Source organism: Anolis carolinensis, chromosome 1 (assembly GCF_035594765.1).
Source record: "Anolis carolinensis isolate JA03-04 chromosome 1, rAnoCar3.1.pri, whole genome shotgun sequence".
Taxonomy (NCBI): domain Eukaryota; kingdom Metazoa; phylum Chordata; class Lepidosauria; order Squamata; family Dactyloidae; genus Anolis; species Anolis carolinensis.
In genome coordinates, this window is record NC_085841.1 from 302308257 (window position 1) to 302329520 (window position 21264).

The 21264-nt window shown below is 39.3% G+C and overlaps 1 protein-coding gene across 1 annotated transcript in view; it reads left to right on the top strand.

Moving 5' to 3' along the window:
* The window catches only part of creb3l1 (cAMP responsive element binding protein 3 like 1), a 100915-nt gene that overhangs the window by 40581 nt on the left and 39070 nt on the right, over nucleotides 1-21264 (top strand). The window contains exon 2 of the mRNA XM_008104748.3: nucleotides 12430-12652. Coding sequence (XP_008102955.1) covers nucleotides 12430-12652 — 223 coding nt within the window. The remainder of the gene's footprint in view (nucleotides 1-12429; nucleotides 12653-21264) is intronic.

The window sequence follows — 21264 nt, forward strand, 5'->3', positions numbered from 1 at the left end:
GTTGGATAATAAGGAGAGATCAAGGAGAAGCCTATTAAACATCAAATTAGGTTATGATTTTACAAATTAAGCACCAAAACATCATGTTATACAACAAATTTGACAGAAAAAGTAGTTCAATACTCAGTAATGCTACATAGTAATTACTGTATTTACGAATTTAGCATCAAAATATCACGATGTATTGAAAACATTGACTACAAAAACATGTTGGATAATCCAGAACGTTGGATAAGTGAGTGTTGGATAAGTGAGACTCTACTGTACCCAAGAAATCTTAAAGCAGTGGTTCTCAGCCTGTGGGTCCCCAGATGTTTTGGCCTTTGACTCCCAAAAAGCTTGACAGCTAGTAAACTGACTGAGATTTCGGAGAGTTGTAGGCCAAAACAACTGAGGACCCACATGTTGAGCAAACAATTATTTTATGTCCTAAATATGTAATTGGTGGCTCCTAGTTTGACTGGAGTCTACCTTGTCTTATAACTGTCAAAATTTTACGTATTGTTTTCTTTGAAGTCTGATGATTTTAAAATGGATATTGAGTGGTCAATAAGTAATAGTAGTACAAAAACATGAAGTATATATAGTTGGTGGGTTGTTGTGAGTTTTCCAGGCTGTGTGGCCATATTCCAGAAGCATTCTCTCCTGGCGTTTTGCCCACATCTATGGCGGGCATCCTCAGAGGTTGTGAGATATACCTCACAATCTCTGAGGATGCCTGCCATAGATGTGGGTGAAACGTCAGGAGAGAATGCTTCTGGAACATAGCCATACAGCCCGGAAAACTCACAACAACCCAGTGATTCTGGCCATGAAAGCCTTTGACAACAATACATAGTTGGTGTCCGGGGGTCCTTCCAGTTTACCAAGTCCTGATAATTTGTACTGGGCCCTATCCTCCTGACTATGTGCTAAAAACAAAGGATAGGTGGGGAGGAATCTGGGAGTAAGATTACCATAATACTTTGGATCAGATCTGAGTAGCATTAACCAGTTGATAAGACCAAAGCCTGCTTAGATGCAACCCATACGCCATCTGTCTATTGTTAGCCCTGACAGTTTCATGAGTATTAAAATTCACCACGTGTGTATGTGTGTTTTAAGAGTACAAAGAATGGATGGAAGGAATGGGGCTTCTTCTCTTTTGGAAAGTAAAGGGAAACCTCAGCTGTGAATTTGAAGTGCAGCTGGAATTGGGGGGAGGTGGTTTTCATTCCTTATTGAAAGCAAAGAAGGGAAATGCAGATGTCACAGCTGGAACTGGAGATTTGTCTTGGCAGACAGAGAAGGAAAATATTTTTTAAAGAAGCAAAAGAGAAAACTTATAAGAATCCCCTCCCGATTTGGCACAGTTGGCCAGCATGAGGAGAACCTCTGACTTGTGAGTGGCCTTAATCTTCAGGGCTTGGGCTTCCATCCAGTAGTATTGGTTTTGTGCCAGTTTCTTTTTGGAGTATGTTTCAATGCAAGAATGTCAGGATTGGGAGGGTTTGCTTGACTCCAGAGAGGGCAACTTTCCCAAAACGCAAAAATGGATAGAGGATCCACAACCAGGATTGAAAAGAACAAAGGGTCTTGGCTTTTCGAGAATGGCCTTCAGGGAAAGGCAGGGAAAACAAATCATAATTCTATATTTTTAGCATACATAGCCCCTGAGATGATGTATGCAGAGCTTCACAGACTCCTCTGCAGAGGTTCACAAAGGTTTTAATGGTGTGATTCAAGCAGCCTTGATTGTGAGGTTGTGATGGTGAGAATATAACATGTGGTGAAAATATGTTTGGACAACTTAGTCAATCATGCGTCTGTCACCAGGGGTGTGCGGTTGCCACTTGACAGCCCACATGCTTGCCTCAGGAATGAGACAGCTTAAACATGAGCAGATTTTTCCTGTGGAGTTGAAAGATTGCCTCAGAGGAAGATGTCCAGATATGATAATCTCAAGAGGTACCTCTCCTCATATATCTTGAGTAAGAGAGAGAACTCAGAAGAAGAAAGAACAGCAAGAAATAATGGCTTGCACTGGGGGGGGGGGGGAGCCATGGCCCCACAATGGGGCTGGTGAACCTTGGCTACCCCCATCCTGGCTGTTCATTGGTAACACTGCTTTGAAAACACATCTTGTGCTATTTTTTGGCTGTGAAATATGGGGAGTGGGAGAGGACATAAGGTTGTGGAGGGAGAAAAAGCAAACATAGGGTGAATATGAGAAGGAGATAACAGAAGAGAACACTGCAGAGTCTGTGCTTTTAACTATGAGGACCATCTAGAAACAGTTTTCACTTAAAAACAGTATTGTCCATATTTTCCCAAGCGATTTATATTAAACTCAATATGATTTACTCAATGGTGACACGCAAGTTGGGAGGAATCCAGTTTGGGTTTTAGTGTAACCTTTTAAAGGAGTTATGCAAGGTGCTGCCATGCAGGAATGCACAATCAAAGTGCTCCTGACAGATGGTCATCCAGTCTCTGTTTTAAAACTTCAAAAGAAGAAGACTTCACCACACTCCAAGGTTTTGGCTATCTGGAAGTTCTTCTTTGTGTTTAAGTGGCATCTCTTTTCCTCTGGTTTGAATCCATTACTCTGTGTCTCAGGGGCCTTCCCACACAGCCATATAACCCAGAATATCATGGCGGAAAATCTCATAATATCTGCTTTGAACTGGGTTATCCGAGTCCACACTGCCATTTATTCCAGTTCAAAGCAGAAAATGTGGGATTTTATTCAGCTGTGTGGAAGGGGCCCTAGTCGCTGCAACAGAAAACAGCCTGACTTCATCTTCCATATGACATGGTTTCAGATGTTTAAACAAAGCTATCATGTCACCTCTTGGCTAAATGTACCCAACCACCTACTCACAGGGCATGGTTTCTAACCTTTCATAATTTTGATCACGCTCCTTTGAATGTGTTGCAGCTATCAATCTACTGAATCTACTTCCTATAGTCTGCAATTCCAAGAGACATCTTATATCCTTGGCGTCTTCAACAAAGGATCAAATATCTATAAGATCTTTATCTCAAGGTTTATCCTCGATATCGAGTGTTTCAAAACCTGTAGAGTCCTGAAGAATTGCTCTAATATTATAGAGACGCTGAGTCGGTTTGACTCCAGGCCAGGTTTAAGCCAATTGAATTTATAATTGATTTCTTTAGTTTCACATTATATCAGCATATATTATTTTGTAAAGATTGAATGTGCATGATGCACTAATACATATACTGTGTTTACAAAAATCAGTTGGAGTTCTGAGAAATTGTTCAAATACCGTAGACTACTCTATGTTGACTCCATTTTGCATTTAAGTCTCTAAGATTGCAGTTTCTTGAAACATTATATTCTGTAAGATACTGCTGTGTTTTACAACAGTTAACTGTACTTTATTATTGTTGTGAACACTTATGTGAATGTCAAATGTATATGATGCTCTTATATACATACTGTGTTTATAGCATATGTTTTGAACCTTTATAGTTTTTGCGTATCTCTTTGACATTGTTTAGAATAGACATCTGTGTTTATTGATTATTGTATTCCGAGTATTTCTTGCCTAAGAAAACCATATAAAATTCAAAAGGTCATCATAAATTGGCAGGTGACTGAACGGTACATGCACAATATCACCAAGGAATTCATAAAGCTCCACCATAAGTCTACTACAATTCATAAGTGAACTCTCAAAACTCTTAATATTCTTTAAGTAGTCATAAAGTTTTCAATTATGAAATACTTGGCTACTGTCAGCATTTGGTTAATATTACTCCATACCACATCTTAGACATCATCAGACATTATTTCATGGAACTAGGGGCCTAATTGTGGGTTTTATAAGAAGGGGTACCTGAATTTGTCAAAGAAGCAAAAACCACAATTGGACAATACCTTTACTTCTGTTGGATTTAATAAATTGTGAACTTTAGCTTTTCTCGCCTTTCATTGACAAGCTTGGCTTTTTCATATTAATGCAGCTGGGAAGTAACTCAAGTAGACTGTCAAAGATACAGCATTTATCAAACAAACAAATCTATCATTCCTTTAATTTAAAATATTTATTTTCTGTGGTCTATCCTGAATTTCCTGCCAGTCGGTTTCACTAGGTAACATAAAGATCTAATTTAGTTACTTTGGCCATAATAGCTAAGAATGATGAGTGTTTGAAGTCAAACACAATTGGAAGGAACTAGATTGGAGAAGACTCCTTTGGACTCACTGCCTTGCCAATTTTTTTCTATGTCATTAAGAAGTCAATGCATTTTTGTATAAAACTGCAATCTTTATCCCCCAGAAATAAGAAAGGAATGAGAGGAAGAAAAATCTGGCTTATCTTTCAGTTCTCTTCAAACTTTGATTCACCCCTGACTCTATGGACTATGATTCACCCCCTTTAACTCTTGTCTTGCCTGAAATTAAATAGCATGTTCCAAACCTAGTGTATTCTAGGAGTTCTTTCTTATTTAGTGGGTATATGTTCCTCATGGAGTCTTTGGTAATAACCATAATTATCCCTAATCTTAGAATATAAACTATCTTAAATGTAGAATGCATTTACCTCTGGAGGAACCTTATTGTAAGAAAGTGTAGTTGATACTTGTAAATGAGTACATGTCCAGAGATAAAAGGGACAGGCACAGGCAGGATGAAAGCATTCAGTCATTTCCAGGAAAGAAGCAGAGACGACCAGAGAAGAAAAATTATATCTGATCATAGCTTTGGAAGAGTATTGTAGAAAATAGTAGCAGTGCAGTGAACCCCATCAGGCATCTAGTCTAGTGCTTCTCAGTGCTTCATACCTTAATTTCAAGCAATCATTAGATCAAAGAGCTAGGATGCACCATGACCAAAACAAACAACTCACTTTTCCTGAGATGAGCTTTTATATATGCCTTTGAATTGTTTACAATGTTAGGGACAAAGAAATTGCAGTAGAAATAAGCACCAACAGAAATAACAACTGTTGCATTAGTAGCGAGAAAGTTTTGAGGGAATACTGGGAAATGCTATAGAGTATAAATTGTATGGTAAGTGGAAAATACAAAGAATGGAAGTTAAATATGGAGGAAGTTTTGTCAGGGATAGTTTTCATTGTATGACTAAAACATCTGTGTCCCATGTGTCCCTGCTTGAGGGCTGGCGGACCAGTTTATCTCATGTACATTCAGTGAAGAAAAGCTAGAGCCAGAGTTGCCTCAACACAAAAGCTACAATACTTTCTGCTTGAACACATCCAGAGAGGAAGAAAGCACCACCTACTAGGCAATTGGTTCCATTGGTGATCTGCTGTTGACATAAGCTTGTGTCCTGATATTTCTAGTTCTGCTACATTATGCCAGTTTAAGTGACATATTTGGTACAGTAACAAATTTGGAATGATCATAGGGGGGAAACTACTTTTCCAAAACCTTTCATATCTTGCTATAGAGGCAAAATCTGAAATTCTTGAGATAAGCACTCAAAGCCTGAATGGCTAAATCTCTCAGTTTTGCTATCTCTTACATTAAAAATCAAATTCAGGAGAACATGTACTAGTTATAGAAAGTTTTTTAAAAAAAGAAGTAATTGAGCCAAATGAAATGTTTATTCATCATTATGACTAAGAGGTTACTGAACTACTGATTTTTCTTCCAACTGTACTCAGGATTGATAAAAATCAGTAGGTTTTTTAAAAGTTGAAATTAGGACAGTCATTGTGTATCACAGTTATGGATTCATAACCTAACTGTAGCTGCTCTGTATTCACTAACGATATAGTCATGATTGCCACAATCGTATATCCCGGCCCCTCCCAAATTTACTTTACAGGGAAGCAGTCACTTCTAGAAATGAGGGCCTGTTCTGCAGATGATCGCAGTGCAGGTGGATGAGGTTTCCACCTCTTTCTGCTGAATGAAGCAAAACTGTGACAATCAGAAGCAGGAACTTTGTTGCAATTCCTTGTTGCAGCTTTTCCTAATGGTGAGAGGAGGATGGAAGTCTCATCTTGTTGTGCCCTGCTTGCCAGCAGAACATTCCTCCATTTCTTGATGCAGCTACTACCTCCTAAAATGTATGGAGGTTATATCAGAAGACATTATTTAGTCACACATACATAACTAAGTAGGCAATGTTGAACATGAGTTCAGATTTTTACATTTTTAATTGGATTTGGAAAATTTAAAACAATTTTAATTCTTTTAAAACAATAAGCCAAAAGGAACCTATAGAATCAAATATAGAATCATCCAGTCCAACTCCCTGTCATGTGAGAACACAAAATAGAAGTATTCCTGACAGATGGCCATCCAACCTCTGTTTGGAAACCTCCAGAGAAGAATATTCCACCACACTCTGAAGTAACATATTCCACTGCTGAACAGTTCTTCTCATCAGGAAGTTCTTCCTAATGTTTAGGTGGAATCTCTTTTTCTGTATTTTGGATTCATTGCTTCATATCCTAGTCTCTGGAGCAGCAGAAAACAAGCTCGCTCCTTTCAAATATTTAAACATGGCTATCATGGTCCCTCTTAAACTTTTTCTCTTAGCTAAACATACCCAGCTCCCTAAGCCACTCCTTATACGGCTTGGCTTCCAGACCTTTGACCATTTTGGCCACTCTTCTCTAAACACACCAAAATACTGCACAGTGATACTGTTACTTCCCTTGATCTAGACCAGTATTTCCCAAACTCTGGTCTTTCAGGTGGTTTGGACTTCAGCTATCAGAATCATGATCATTGGCTAGGACACCTAGGACTACTGGAAATTGAAGTCCCAAACTCTTGGATGACTAGAATTTGGAAACCAATGATCTAGGTATCATGCTCCTATTGATACAACTTAGGATCCCATTGACTTTTTAAGCTGCTGTATCACACTGTTCAATATACCATCATGTATACTACAATAATTATGAAACTTTTAATTCTATTCTATGAATACATTAGTAGCAGTTTACAGAGACTGGAAATACCATGATCAGTCTTGTTCTGCAGATAGTGTGCATGGAGTGCTTCTTTAGTATCTCTCTCAGCCTCTCTCTATTTGCAGATAGAGAAGGGCATGGAATAGGAAAAAATGGGGAGATAGATCCGAGTAAGGACAAGAAATATTTGGTATAAATACCAAATATCTCATTTCTTGAAGATTAATCTGAAAATAATTGTGAATCGTTATTTTGTGTGAAGTCTCCTTCTAATGAAATCTATGCCTGTGACTATGTAGTGAAGTTGCATCAAACAATAATGTACAAAACATAATAATGTACTCATACTAAAAGAAGCTCTCTCACTAGGGATTTAAACTTGATTTAAATAATTAAAATTGAATCCTTCAGAGAAGCAATTTATTTCAAATCATCTTTCACTTTGTTCCAGCTCTTCATAGAACAAAGTTGAGGACTGATTATTCCCTTTCTATAGCTTTCTCATTGCCTCTCGGCTTCTGTTTACACAATGAGATTGTCCTGGATTGTAGCAGGCAGAGCAAAACAAACATACCTTTCTAATGGAACAGGAACTTACACTCTGTAGCATCCGGGGTGTTCAGGTCAGCTCCTCCCTCAGTTGTTCTATCGGCAAGTCTAGTTCAAGAGATTTCTGTCATCCTACATAAAGAAAACAATTGCCCCTCCTTCCCAATTTGGATGAAAAAAAGCAAGTCATGTGCCACTGACTGGAGTTTTGAAATGATACAGCTTACTCTTTAAAGTAAATCCTTTCATATGGCTGTGAGATTTAAAAGCAAACAAAGAACACTTCTGACATATTTGTTCTGGATCCCAGAAGGATGCAATTAATCCTTTAAAATATTTATTTATGATTAACAAACTGAGCTTTTGTACATCTATCAGCAATACGTTTTGGCTTTGATTTCTTCAGTTGTTCAAAATGTATTTATTTATTTTGTGTCAAAAGCATTGCATAAATAAATAAGTTTAAAACTGATAAAATAAAGGGAGCACAAGCAGCTAAATAATTTTAGACCAAAAACGGGCATCAGTGATTGCATTGTCTGTAGCTTGAAACAGTTCTTCCTCTGTGCATGAGGCAGGGCATTGTGGGCAAGCATACAGGTGCTGAGTTGTTTGTTCTGTTCCACTGTCACACAAAGTGGAGGATCCTTCTAGGTAGTGTCATTTTGCCAGGTTGTCTTTTGATCTGCCCGTTCAACTTCTGAGTCTGTTCAGGGACTTCCAAGTTGCCCATTCTTGGTTTGCCCCTGGAGGAAGACCCTCGTGGGGGGCCGACCAGTTGAAATTATCTGATTTTTCTGCCCACAGAAATAATCTTGCTGATGCTGGAGGAACATTTAGTGGAGTGGTGGTTCTCATGAAACTTTTCATACAGTGTGTGGCTTTCACAGTGTTCAACCTTGCAATTGGCAGCAACTTCCCGTCACACATCGGGGGGGGGGGGGCAATGCTAGGTAGCTTATAAAGTATATCAGCAGGTGTAGTTTTGAGACATCCTATGATTATTCTACATGTCTCATTCAGTGCTATATTCACCTGCTTCACAGGGGCAGATTTATGCCAGATGGGGCAGGCATACTCAGCAGTTGAGTAGGACAAAGCCAGGGCTGATGTTCTTATTAATTTTGGGTTTGCACCCCATGCACTATTGTTCAAAATAAAAGTGAGCTACCTCAGACATTTTATTTTTTCATTGCTTCAGTACACACACATACACTTATTTCATATAATGCTACTTTTCAGACGATAAATTGGTACTGTGCAGAAAAACTGTAATCCAATCACTGTTTTATCATTAAAACCGAGAAGAACTACTATATTTGCATTATTACTCCTATTTTTGTGCTAGCAGCTTGACATGCGAAGTGTGATCTCTGATCACATTTAAGTTTAATCAGAAGTAAATAATATTAGGCATATGCTCGACCTTCAGACTTTGGTAGAATTGCATTCTTTTCCAGGTAAAGCTTTCTTACAATCTATCTTTTTGCCTTGTTCAAATTGTGTTGTTTTATGTGTCAAGCTGCAAAGCTGGAAAAATGAAGGACAATTTTTTTAAAAAAATTATGGCAATTCTAAGCTTGATAAAAAGTTCAGAGTAACTCAATACTAGCACTACTTTGTGAATGTTGGCCTTAGGCATGTCATTTATTATGATTAAATTTAAAATATTATCCTGCGGAGTAGGCATTCCTGCACTACACCTTCCATGCCACACAATGCCTTCTTTTACAAAACATATGCTGCCATTTTAGAAAAACTGTTTTTAGTATTGTTTTTTGTTTTCCAAAATGATGTGTATACATTCTTCCAAAGGGGAATCATGCTTCCAGAAAAAGGGTCATACTTTATTCCAGCTGTTCACCTTCTACTGATGTTACATTTACAGGTGAAATGCATCCTACAAAACTCACTTCAGCGTACCTTCCAACTGTCAGGGACTGTTCTGGTGAACTAATCCTGTGTCATCCCACTTTCTCAGCTGCTTTTAAAATGTCTGCACTTCTTTCTCCCCTTTCCACTTTCCCTTGTATTCTCAGCTCACTTTAATTCAGACTGGAATACCCGAGAGGACTCTAACCCCTTCCCAACGCCCCCCCCCCCCCCCACAAAGGGCTTTAAAAATAAAATTACTTACCCAGCTGCCATTAAATCTGGACATCATTTCTATGTGCCAGGACAGCTCCGGCAGCAGTTTAATGGCGATTGGATAAATAATTTTATTTTTAAAGCCCTTTTTTGGGGTGGGGTGGTTTGGATGTCTTAGTACTGGGAGAACATCTCCCCTCCTCCCAAGAAAGTGTGGATGTTGAGCCAGTGTGTGGACTCTGATGTGGGCCCAATCGGGTTTTTTAAACCCGACTGGGCCCACATTAATGTCCTGTTTGGAACTGCTCTAGGAGATAAGAGAGAGGAATCTTACTCTTCCAAGTAAAATTAGAGAAAAGCAATCTGCTGCAGACTTCCTCTAGCTTATGTGCTCTTCCTCATTAATAACATTTATCATCTTGACACACTGTGATGCTGCTTGACAATAGCTATCCCAGTTTTCATCTGTGAAATGTTGGAGGGCCTGATTCAGATCATTATTAGGTCAGAAAAGAGAAGGCTGAAACATAACAGCAGTGTTAAATAGCTGAAGGCATGTCATATATATGATGGAGTGAATTTGTTTTCTGCTGCTCTGAAATTAGAATATGAACCAATGTATTCAAATGACAAGAAAAGATTCTCCCTAAGCATTAGAAGCAACTTATTTGCAGTAATAACTTTTCAATGGTGGAATAGACTACTTTAGAGGGTGATGGACTCCCCCTCTTTTAAGGTCTTTAACAGAGATTTGTTTGGCAAGCTTTTAGAAGTGGTTTACTTGCATATTCTTGCATGGCACAGGATTAGATTAGATAGCCCTTGCTGTCCTTTCCAACTCAAAGATTATCTTTGTGCAGAAAAAATCCCACATTTGAAGTATTTCTCCATTCTTTGCTCATTCTCGAAGAATTTCTTGGCTATTGCTCAGTGGCCTCTCTTGTAATGTACCAAATGAGGGGGGTGAAATGTTATAAATGGGATAAAGAATAATATTACAAGCACATAACTAGAAATGTTGCTTTGAATTAGTGGATGTTCTGTTGAAGTCACTGAGTCATGTTTAAACTTTATGGGAATGTTTTTACTTGTCTGCCCTAAGCCCTTGTGGCATCAGACAGGACATAAATACTTTAACAAGCAATGAAAGAAAATATTCACAGTTATGATATGAAATAATGATATTCTCTCTGGACATTCAAAAGATGCCTGAATTTCAAAAGGAAATTAAAATGCCCCCCTTTCCTTTTTTTTATTTGGAAACAATTGGTCTTATATATCCCAGGGTGGAAAGGATGCATCATACTGTTGAGCATATGTTATCCCAACAGCCGTATTTGCAAAATATAGGAGTTTCGTCCTTGCTTCCCTTTAATTTTGAAGCGACCATACGCACCTTTCACACTTTACTCACCTTTGACACTTATGCAAATGGATTTTAGACATCTATGACAAAATTGCACCATGGAAATCTCGAATGTTGATCTCCATTACTAGTGGTGAAAGCATCAGAGTGGGTGAACAAGCAAGGAATCTCCACAAAGACTTAGGGAAGAGCAGGATGTAGTGTATAATATGGGGCGAGGCTTTGGTTTCCTGTAGACTTGGGGTGGTGGCAAGAAGTATTTAAGATCAGTCTGATAAGGCTCAATAGAAACAGACTAAAGGTAAAAGGTAAAGGTTTCCCCTGACATTAAGTCTAGTTGTGACTGACTCTGGGGGTTGGTGTTCATCTCCATTTCTAAGCCAAAGAGCCGGCATTGTCCATAGACATCTCCAAGGTCATGTGGCCAGCATGACTGCATGGAGCACTGTTACCTTCCCGCCGGAGTGGTACCTATTGATCTACTCACATTTGCATGTTTTCGAACTGCTAGGTTGGCAGGAGCTGAGGCTAACAGTGGGCGCTCATTCTGCTCTCAGGATTTGAATCTGGGACCTTTTGGTCCACAAGTTCAGCAGCTCAGCGCTTTAACACACTGTGCCACCAGGGGCCCCTAGAAACAGACTAGGAACTACTAAAGGCATGGAGGCATAATATGCTGAGATTAATAAGGTAAAATATACCCTGAAGAACTAATCCATATATCAGTTCATTCTGTGCCAAGACATGGATATCATCTGTGTATGTACTTGTGCACATTTTTAAATATCTATACACAAATACATTGGAAACCTTTTCCATTTGGGGTTTATAAATGCAAGTGCACAAATATATATGTGAGTTATGTATTGGCTGTGATAAACATCAGTAGTGATTTCTATACAGTGAAAGAAATGAATAAATAGATAAATGGTATTTGCTCTAAATTGAAATGTTATACAGAATGTATCTCACAATAAAATATATATATAAGGCATGTTTGATAGTAATCCTGTAACACATTGCTAAGTTATATGACACCCCATTTCCAGGGGATTATGTTCCAAAACGCTCTGTGGATGCCTGAAATTGTGGATATTAGTTAACCATATATTTTGACTGTGCATGGGCTGGAAATACACAGCAGAATCACATTGAGGGACCTGGAATAACCCACAATTTTTTTGGAGACGGGCATATTTTCTTGCAGCGTATGTGAAACTATAGACGAGGGGAGGGTCATACTGTATGTAAAACTGTTGTAAAATTGTACATACAAATTGAGAGATGTAAACTGGAACAAATTAAGGTGTGAAAGGCATGTAAACAGATGCATCAATGTGGGTTTTGGCCATTTTATCATTAGCTTTTTGCAGCAAGAAGAAAATATGGTTATATGGGGTTTTTTTTTTATCATCCAAACAATTTGGCACCCAATATGTCTGGCCCGGAATATGTTTTAGTAGAAGGCCTCCTAGACTTTTGTGGAGGTGATGCTAACCCTTTTTTCACTTGTCCCTCTTTCAGCATTTCTCTGAGAGCTTCGACCACTTCTCAGAGAACATGGAGGACTTTTCTAATGAACTCTTCAACAGTTTCTTTGATGACCCTGTTCTGGCTGAAAAGAACCCTCTGCTGGACATGGATCTGGACCCTCCTACTCCTGGCATCCAGGCAGAGCACAGCTACTCCCTGAGTGGAGATTCTGCCCCACAGAGCCCCCTCATGCCAGTCAAGACAGAAGAAAATGGTGAGTGTCAGGTCTCTCTTGCTGGATCTAAAAACCCATTTGCTTTCATGCCACAGAGCTCCATAGAGCTTTTAAGAGAGGAACAGAGCTGAGACTGGTAAGTTCAGTATGGGCACATATTCAGGTTCTTGGGAAAGTTACTTTTTTTGAACATGATCTCCCAGATTCCCCCAGCCACCATGGCCAGAGTCATGTTAGCTAGGAGATTCTGAGAGCCTTAGTGGTAAGAAAATTCAAAATGATACAGAAAAAGGACATTTCCTGTCAAGGTAGATGTTCTCTGATTAGAGAAATGGAATTAATTACGCATGCCTTTAGTTTTAGTATAGAAAAACTACAGTTACATGTGGCCCTTGGCAGCTCACTTGATGTAGTCTGAATTGATTTGCATGCATCTGATGATAGCAGAGCTGGGGTTTTTTTCTCATGTCAGGAGTGACTTGAGAAACTGCAAGTAGTTTCTGCTGTGAGAGAATTGGCCGTCTGCAAGGATGTTGCCCAGTTTTACCATCCTGTGGGAGGGTTCTCTCATGTCCCTGCATGGGAAACTGGAGCTGACAAATAGGAGCTCACCCTGCTCCCCAGATTCGAACCGCCAACCTTTCGGTCAGCAGTCCTGCCGGCACAAGGGTTTAACCTATTGCGCCACCGGGGGCTCCAGCAGAGCTGGTGATTTTACTGAAATTATTGCTTGTGAATGTGAAATAACTAATACAACTGAACTGAAAATGTGTATATACTTTGCCTCTTGTTGTTTCCCATCAAGCCCACTTCCTTCTGATAGGCGATCTAGAGAAATTCAGTGATGTATTATAACGAGAAAGGAAAAGCCCAGGAAAGGGAAAATAGGCAGGAGAATAAGGTTGCAAACTTAAACATCATCATCATCATCATCATCATCATCATCATCATCATCTTTATTTATATTCCACCCTGTCTCTTCGATAGCTAGGTTGAGATCCTGTAGTGCAGTGGTTCTCAACGTGGGGTCCCCAGATATTTTTGGCCTACAACTCCCAGAAATCCCAGCCAGTTTACCATCTGTTAGGATTTCTGGAGTTGAAGGCCAAAAACATCTGGGGACCCCAGGTTGGGAACCACTGCTGTAGTGCAAAGTATAGAACTACAAAAGGTTGTATCTAAGTTGCAGAGTTATAGCAGTTTGATACAACTTTAACTTCTATGACTCAATCTTATAAAGTCATAGGAATGGTAATTTTACAAGGTCTTTAGCCTTTACTGCAAAAGAGTGCTGGTGCCTAACCAAACTAGATTTACTATGATTCTACAGCATTGAGTTAGAACAGTTAAAGTGGTGTTGAACTGCATTTATCCTACACTATAGATGCCCCTAGGAATCTGTTATGCTGGGGACAAATCACTACTCAACCACAGAAACCCACTGGGTGACCTTGAGTCATATTCTCTCAGCCTCAGAGGAAGGCAAATCTCCTCTGAACGAATCTTGCCAATAAATGCCCAAGATACATTGGATTTGGTGTCACCAGAAGCTGGAAACAATTTGAAGACATACAACAATAATAAAGACATACATAGGATTATGGAGGAGGTTTTAGCCAAACAGAAACAATTCTGATTTGCCTTCTTTGCTGTTTTCTTTTGTTCAGAGCAGCAATAATGTAACAATTTCTAATCAAAGCAAAACTCTGATATATGGTGTAAAATAGCCCAGATGTGTGAGTGATTTCTGTTTCCCCATTGGGGTCTGCTACAATGACAGACTAAACAGGGGTTTTGGCTTCATGACTCACAGCAGAGTCACCCACTGACTGGTTTAAGAGAGGGAAAACATTTATGTCTTACAGTCATTTAATGTGATAACTAACAATTTCCACCTTGGATCTTGTCCAGTAAGCTGAGCTCTCACTCATTATATTCGCTAAAGATTGTTAGAGATGTTTCCACATTTTAAACCAGTGCTGGTTGCCTAAAGTCTGCTCTCTTCTGAGCTATAGTTAATACGCAATCTTTTTTTGGAAATACATAATGGGTTGCTTTTAGTTCATCCTTCCTGCATCTCTATCAAATCTAGAAATGAACAAATATTTATTTATTGTGTCCAACATGAATATAAACAAAAATGAGGCAAATACAGGGGATAAATATTTTATTTTATCTATATTTGCTTTCCTCTCAGAATTAGAGGTCAATAATAGTTGATTTTGACAAGTAATGGGAAAAAATAATGGAACCTAGAAATGTTTTTTTCCCTTTTGAATTGTTACTAGAATATCCAGCTTAAAATATAGGGAAACTGAATTAATCTTGATCAAATCCTAAAGGGACCAGACTCCAGTCAAACACAGTATGACACAAATACTTTTTCAGATGTTGATGTGTGGTCGGTGAATGCATAGCTGAGTTTGACCCACACCTTACCCAAATTGATTAAATTCGTGAACAACTATATCTGAAAAAGTAACCTTTCAAAGTTTTGCACTTTCCTTTAAAACACTCTTCCAGTCAACTCTTAGAAACACTATAAGCACATGTTGGTCTTGGAACTAAATGTTTGTACTCTGTGTGACATGGCTCCTCTTGCTATATTCTCTTTAAAAAAGTGGAATTGTGTGTTCTTTAGACATAATTTGCATAATTTCCTCTTATTGTTCAGAATTCATTCTGTTTCTATTAATCCTGGAAAGACACCAGCAGGATTCAGGGAACTGAAGAGCTTCCAGTGTTTGTAAATATTCAGCACATATTATCCACTGAAACGTATCATTAAAATTGTAATTATTGGGAATTTTCTGTAATGGGGAAAAAGAAAAATAATTATGTTAAGTTAAAAACCTTTGGAACAAATGTATGCATCTCTTATGCTTGTGTGGGATTGCAGTAAAGTCACATTCACTAGGCTAAAGAAGGCATGGGCAAACTTGGGCCCTCCAGGTGTTTTGGACTTCAACTCCCACAATTCCTAACAGCCTACCGGCCATTAGGAATTATGGAAGTTGAAATCCGAAACACCTGGAGGGCCCAAGTTTGCCCATGCCTGGGCTAGAGGCAGAAAATCTGCAAATGAAGAAATTGCTACATTTCACCCAAGAAAATGCTTCTCTCAGAATTTCTAGGTCTTGCAGCACAGCTTTATGATCAACGTTCACTGAAAGCTGAACACAGAATCATATTGGAGGACCAAGAGACTTTATTTTATTTTATTATGGATTTATTTTATTATGGATTTTATTTTAAATTAAATCCATGAATAATCAAATCTGTGTACAATCATATCTATAAAACCCAAAGCCACAAGTGAGGAGGGATGACTGCATTCATACATCTCCTGGCTTCAGGCTCCTACTTAGAATCATAAGACTATAGATGGAAACAACCTTGGAAGTCATTTAATCTATTCACAATTCAATCTATACATTCAGTCTATACAGAACTGCCATTCAAGGCATGACAAAAACATCCCTGCCAGATTGCCTTTCAGCCTCTGCTTAAATACCTGCGGACAAGGCAAGCTCACCACTTGCCAAGGCAGTCTCTCTTCCACTGCCAAGCAGCTCTTATTGTCAGACTGTTTCTCCTAGTGTTTATCTGAAAGGGCGACTTCACTTCAGCTTCCATGCATTGGTTCAGATCCTGCTTTTTGAAGCAATAGAAAACAAGTCTGCTCCAGTAATCAAAGCCTCTCTCTGTGCATTAAAGCCTAACCTTCCGCTACCTGGCTGGAAAAATCCTGCGGAGCGTACCATTCCCACTCCAAGAAGGAGGCCTAGTAAAAGGTGTCCTCTTACCCCCTTCCTTCCCTCTTCTGGCAAGCCACAGCGGCAGTCTAGAGGGATTCTGAGGTTATTGGGTGTGGGTGCCCAGATGTCTGAGCCCTCCCTGGCACTTGTGTCTTGGGTGTGGAAGGAGCAGGGGCTGCTGCCTCCAGCCAGGGCTCATTGGTGCTTGTGGAAGACTAAGTGGCTTTCTTTCTTACCAGTGGACTTCTCCACAGGAGACGGAGAGGAACAGTCATTCCAAAGCCTATTTTTAAAACAATTCATTTTGGGATAATTCATGATGACAAGATATTTTTAGAGCAATCCCAGTAGCAGACCTTGTAATTTGCGGGACCATGTGGGTGTCCCGGTGGTTGAAGGACAACAGTTGGCTTGAAAAGAGAATGGCAGAGATTCAGTTTATACAAGAGACCGGCCCAAAAAAGGACCTTCCCTTTAGTAAAAGCAGGGAATACGTTTCCCTGATGTGGTCATTGGTTGTCCAGGTTGAGTGACACCCAAACATGAACAAGAGAGGAGGCAAGGACGCAAATTGCTTTTGTAGGTTTCTGGGTTTTTCATTATATGATTGCTTGGAAAGAAGATGGTTTATTTATTTAACTATTTATATCCTGCCCTCTATCTAAAGATCTCAGGGTGGTGAATCAATCTGAGTAGTTTCAACAGCATAAAAATACAATGAACTTTGAAAGGCTAAAAACATATATTATTATAATAAAAACATATCTGGAAATGAAAGGTTGAAATCGGTTAACATAGCTTAACATGATTTTAAGCTATGAACATTTGTGGGATTATGTCTCATGTAATGGTAAAACTTTTACTGAACTGCTTCACCGTAAGATTAAGGATGATGGCATTTTGTTCCATCATCCTTGAAAGACAGCTCAGAAAAAGCTATTTTTGGACTATTGTTCCCAGGATCTGCAACTAGCATTGCCAGCAGACATGGTGTTTAGGGAACTGGGGGAGGAGCTGTCCAAGTATTTAACTTTTCCAAGCTCTGGTGGAAGGCAAGGTAATTACCCCTTCATACAAACTGTCAATGAGCTATACATTTGAGTAAAACAAGTGGGATCTGCAACAAGATGGCTGGCTAGAAATCATATATAATTGTCTCCCACAGAGTCAGTTACTATTCATTGACCATAACAACTGTCCCTATTGGTATGTGTTGGCTGTTGCCCAAGGTGTTTCCTTCAATAAACGTTTATTTCTGCAAATGATATGTTCTTCCCCCTGCCCCAAGATTCCTACTGAAATATACATTTGTACTCTATCTTTTGTGTTTGTGCAATTTTTGGTGCATATAGACTAGCAACTGGAGACCTGAAATTGCTGTTGATGGTGCAGTGGACTACAACTCTGAAGATCAGAGTTTGATTCACTGTTTGGCCATTGGGTGAATTTGGGCAACTCACACTTTCAGTCCCAGAAAACCTCTCGATAGATTCGCCTTAGGGTTATCTTAAGTCAGAAATGACATGAAGGCAGACAATAACAACACCAACATACATTATTGCGATGTTGTAAATCCAGTGTAGGTTGTGATTATTTCACCTATACTGCTAGAACAGAATGTACATGCTCCTTGTTAATCTGCTCCTTCCATGGTCCTTTGCCCAGGACAAAGCTTCCTAAATCCTGCTCCTCCCAAGTCAAATTTGAGAGCAGTAATGGAAGTAACTAGTCAAACTGGATGAGCAGGAATCCTGCATCTTAACTGGGGACATATCCTAGCAGTTTACAAGTTGCACCACAGGGCTCCTTCATTCTGGAGTGGATTTCATTAACAGCTTTTAAAATGTCCCATTTTCTCTTTCCCACTTCTCTCCTTATTTCAATTGCTGCAGACTGAGTTCTAAAGGAAAAAGTAGTTTGCACTCTGGTTACCTGGCAAGAGTGGAGAAGGGGAGCGGTATCTTTCCTTCTCCAATAGGTTTAGGCAAAGGCAAACTGCAACAGACTGTGTGTGCTTTCGCATTAATCATTTCTGCCATCTTGACCACAGTCTGATATTGCTTGGCCACATGTGTCTCAGTTTTGACCCGTAAAATGCTGGAGGATATGTTATTGTTTTTCCTGACAGTTCCATTCTCTGCACTGTGATACACTTAAGTGTGTAAATTCAATAGCTTCCTTATATCCATAGATTATGAGTCTTTCTTGTCTATCATACACATTCCAAATATCTGACTGCATACATAGTATCCATGGAAAATTGCTGAAGTCAGTGCTTTTGGTGTCCTGAGCACAGCAGGGAGCAACTGTCTTTTCAATGTTTTATAGTTAATTTCTTCCTTTAAAATCTCCAGTGGGCTGATGGAATGTGGGTGTATCAGCCGAGAAAGCCTTCCCAGATTCAGGCATTTGTCATCATCTTTTAAAATGTCTATTCTCACACAAAAGGTCACTATGTGTGCTCTGATGAAGACTTTCCCTGCTTTGTGTTATTGTTGTTTTTGTTGTTGTTGTTGTTGTTGTTGTTGTTATTATTATTATTATTATTATTATTATTATTATTATTCTACCAGCTTCCCCCTGGCAATGGACAGAACAGGTTGAACAAGCCATCTATCCTAAGGAAATGCAGATGCATGGGACAAGAAGGGTGATTGGCTCCATATACTTAAAGTGAACTGGAAATACAAATATTCACATGGGTCATTGGCACAAAATGGTGAAAAGGATGAAAGTTGTGGACTGTGCTCTTATACTGAAATATAAGGGGGAAATGTGTGGCCAGCTATGCCGATCTCACCATGATGTATGTGAGATTAACAAGGTCACTAGGAAAATGTGATGTGAACAAGAGTATTTTGTCTCTGTAGACAAACCCTAAATTTGTACCTGAGCTTAGCGACTAGCTATGTTCTCTCAGTATCTATGGTACTACACGATCTCTTTGCATGTTGTTTTAAATTGATCAGATGGATGCTATTGTATGCCACACTGAGATCGCTATACATAGGAATATTCAAATTAATTAAATAAATTGACTTGGCACGAAGAAGAGGTAAACCGTTTATCCTTTTCTTGTTGCTTGGATGACGTTAAGGGATAAATTTTAGCAGTATGGTTCAACTAGTAGTTACTACTCAAGATGGATTTATGTTACCTCCAGTGCTGGATATAGTGGGTTTTTGTGTACCAGTTGCTCAGGAGAGTGACATGGAGGATACATATGCACTTCTGTCTTTCTCATGGCCTACTTGTGGACGGCTGAACAGCCATAGTATGAATACTATAGGCAGTGTTTGGGTCCATCCAGCATGACCTTCTTCTGTTCTTGTGCTTGTGGCATTCCAATGAGGTCCATCTATGTGGGAACCGGGCTACACTTTGCCAACAGCTTGGATGTCAGCACAAAAAAAGTCCCTGATGTTTTATATTTAGGGAGTCCATATGGGTGACAGATGTATAGTAACAGGGCGGGAGAAAGTGAATACACAATCTTCTCAAAACAATACCAGTGGGTAGATTTTTCAGTCATTGGCGTGTGAAGCAGCTAATGACAAGAACAATTTATTACACTCATGTTCCTCTATTTTTCTGAAAAACTCAAATACAGTCAAGAAAGATAGTTGATTCATAGAGAGAACAGCATCCTGCCTTGATTCTAGCAGCTGAGGAAAGGCTCTCCCTCCATCCCAGCTGCCATTGCTCTGGCCTTTCAGGAGAAAACAGCAGTCAGCATTTGCTGGACTTAATCCCCTTCTGCTCTGCCATTCCCTTTTCTAATATTTCATCTGAAGAAGTGCTTTATGTCCAGGAATGCTCATGCATAAGAAAAATCAGTTAGTGTTAAAGTGATGTCACAGTTCTTTCTTTTTCTTTACCCCTGTCTTCCACCTTTTTATACACTGAGAGACTAAGAACTTTATCACCACCATCCCACAACTATCACATTGTTGGAGCAAATGGGAACATTCCATATCTCTATAATGCTTCTCAGCAATCATTCTGTTATGCTACTTTGGCAATTTATGGCCCTGTACCCCATCTTCTGCACCACCTGGTTAACTCCCCATGTATGCCCTCCCCGTCTTCCCCATGTATGCCCTCCAGAGCAAAAACATGCTTTTCAACTTTTTTATTTTTGCTTGAATTGTACAATTACAGCAAATTGATCAGATTAAAAAAGATTAAAATTCAGCTCAAATTGATTAGAAAAGGTGGGTTTTTACTCTTGAGTTAACACTTATTTTGCTGAGGTAATTAGGGCAAAGGAGGCATTACTAATAGGGTTTTATTTTTCCTGAATGAACATTGAAGCTTCTATGACCATAAGAACTATTGGATGGGGAATGTCCATCAAACCTGCATGTGCTCTCCCCACTTTAATAATAACTTTATTCTTATATCCCGCCACCATCTCCCCGAAGTGACTTGGGGCAGCTTACATGAGGACCAAGGCCAGCATAAAAAAGAATCACAATGTAAAACACAATTAAAAACATATAACAAATAAACGATATAATTAAAACAATTAAAACCAGAAAAGTAAAAACATCATAAAAATTCATAATCAACCGACATCAACAACCATTAGCCAGAAAAAGTGGGCATGATCAGATTTCAGAGGGCAGGGCAAGGGCTTATGCAAAATGCAGATTATAAGGCCACGGCTGGGAGTAAAGTGCTGAAAAATCAAAACAATAATTTAGAGCTGGGCAGGCCTGATTGGGAGCTAAGCCGTCATTCAAAGGCACATTGGAAAATCCACGTTTTCACATCTTTATGAATGTAGACAGGGAGGGGGCTAATCTGATCTCCCTGGGGAAAGAGTTCCAGAGCTGGGGGGCCACCACCGAGAAGGCCCTCTCTCTTGTCCCCAATAACCGTGCTTGTGAT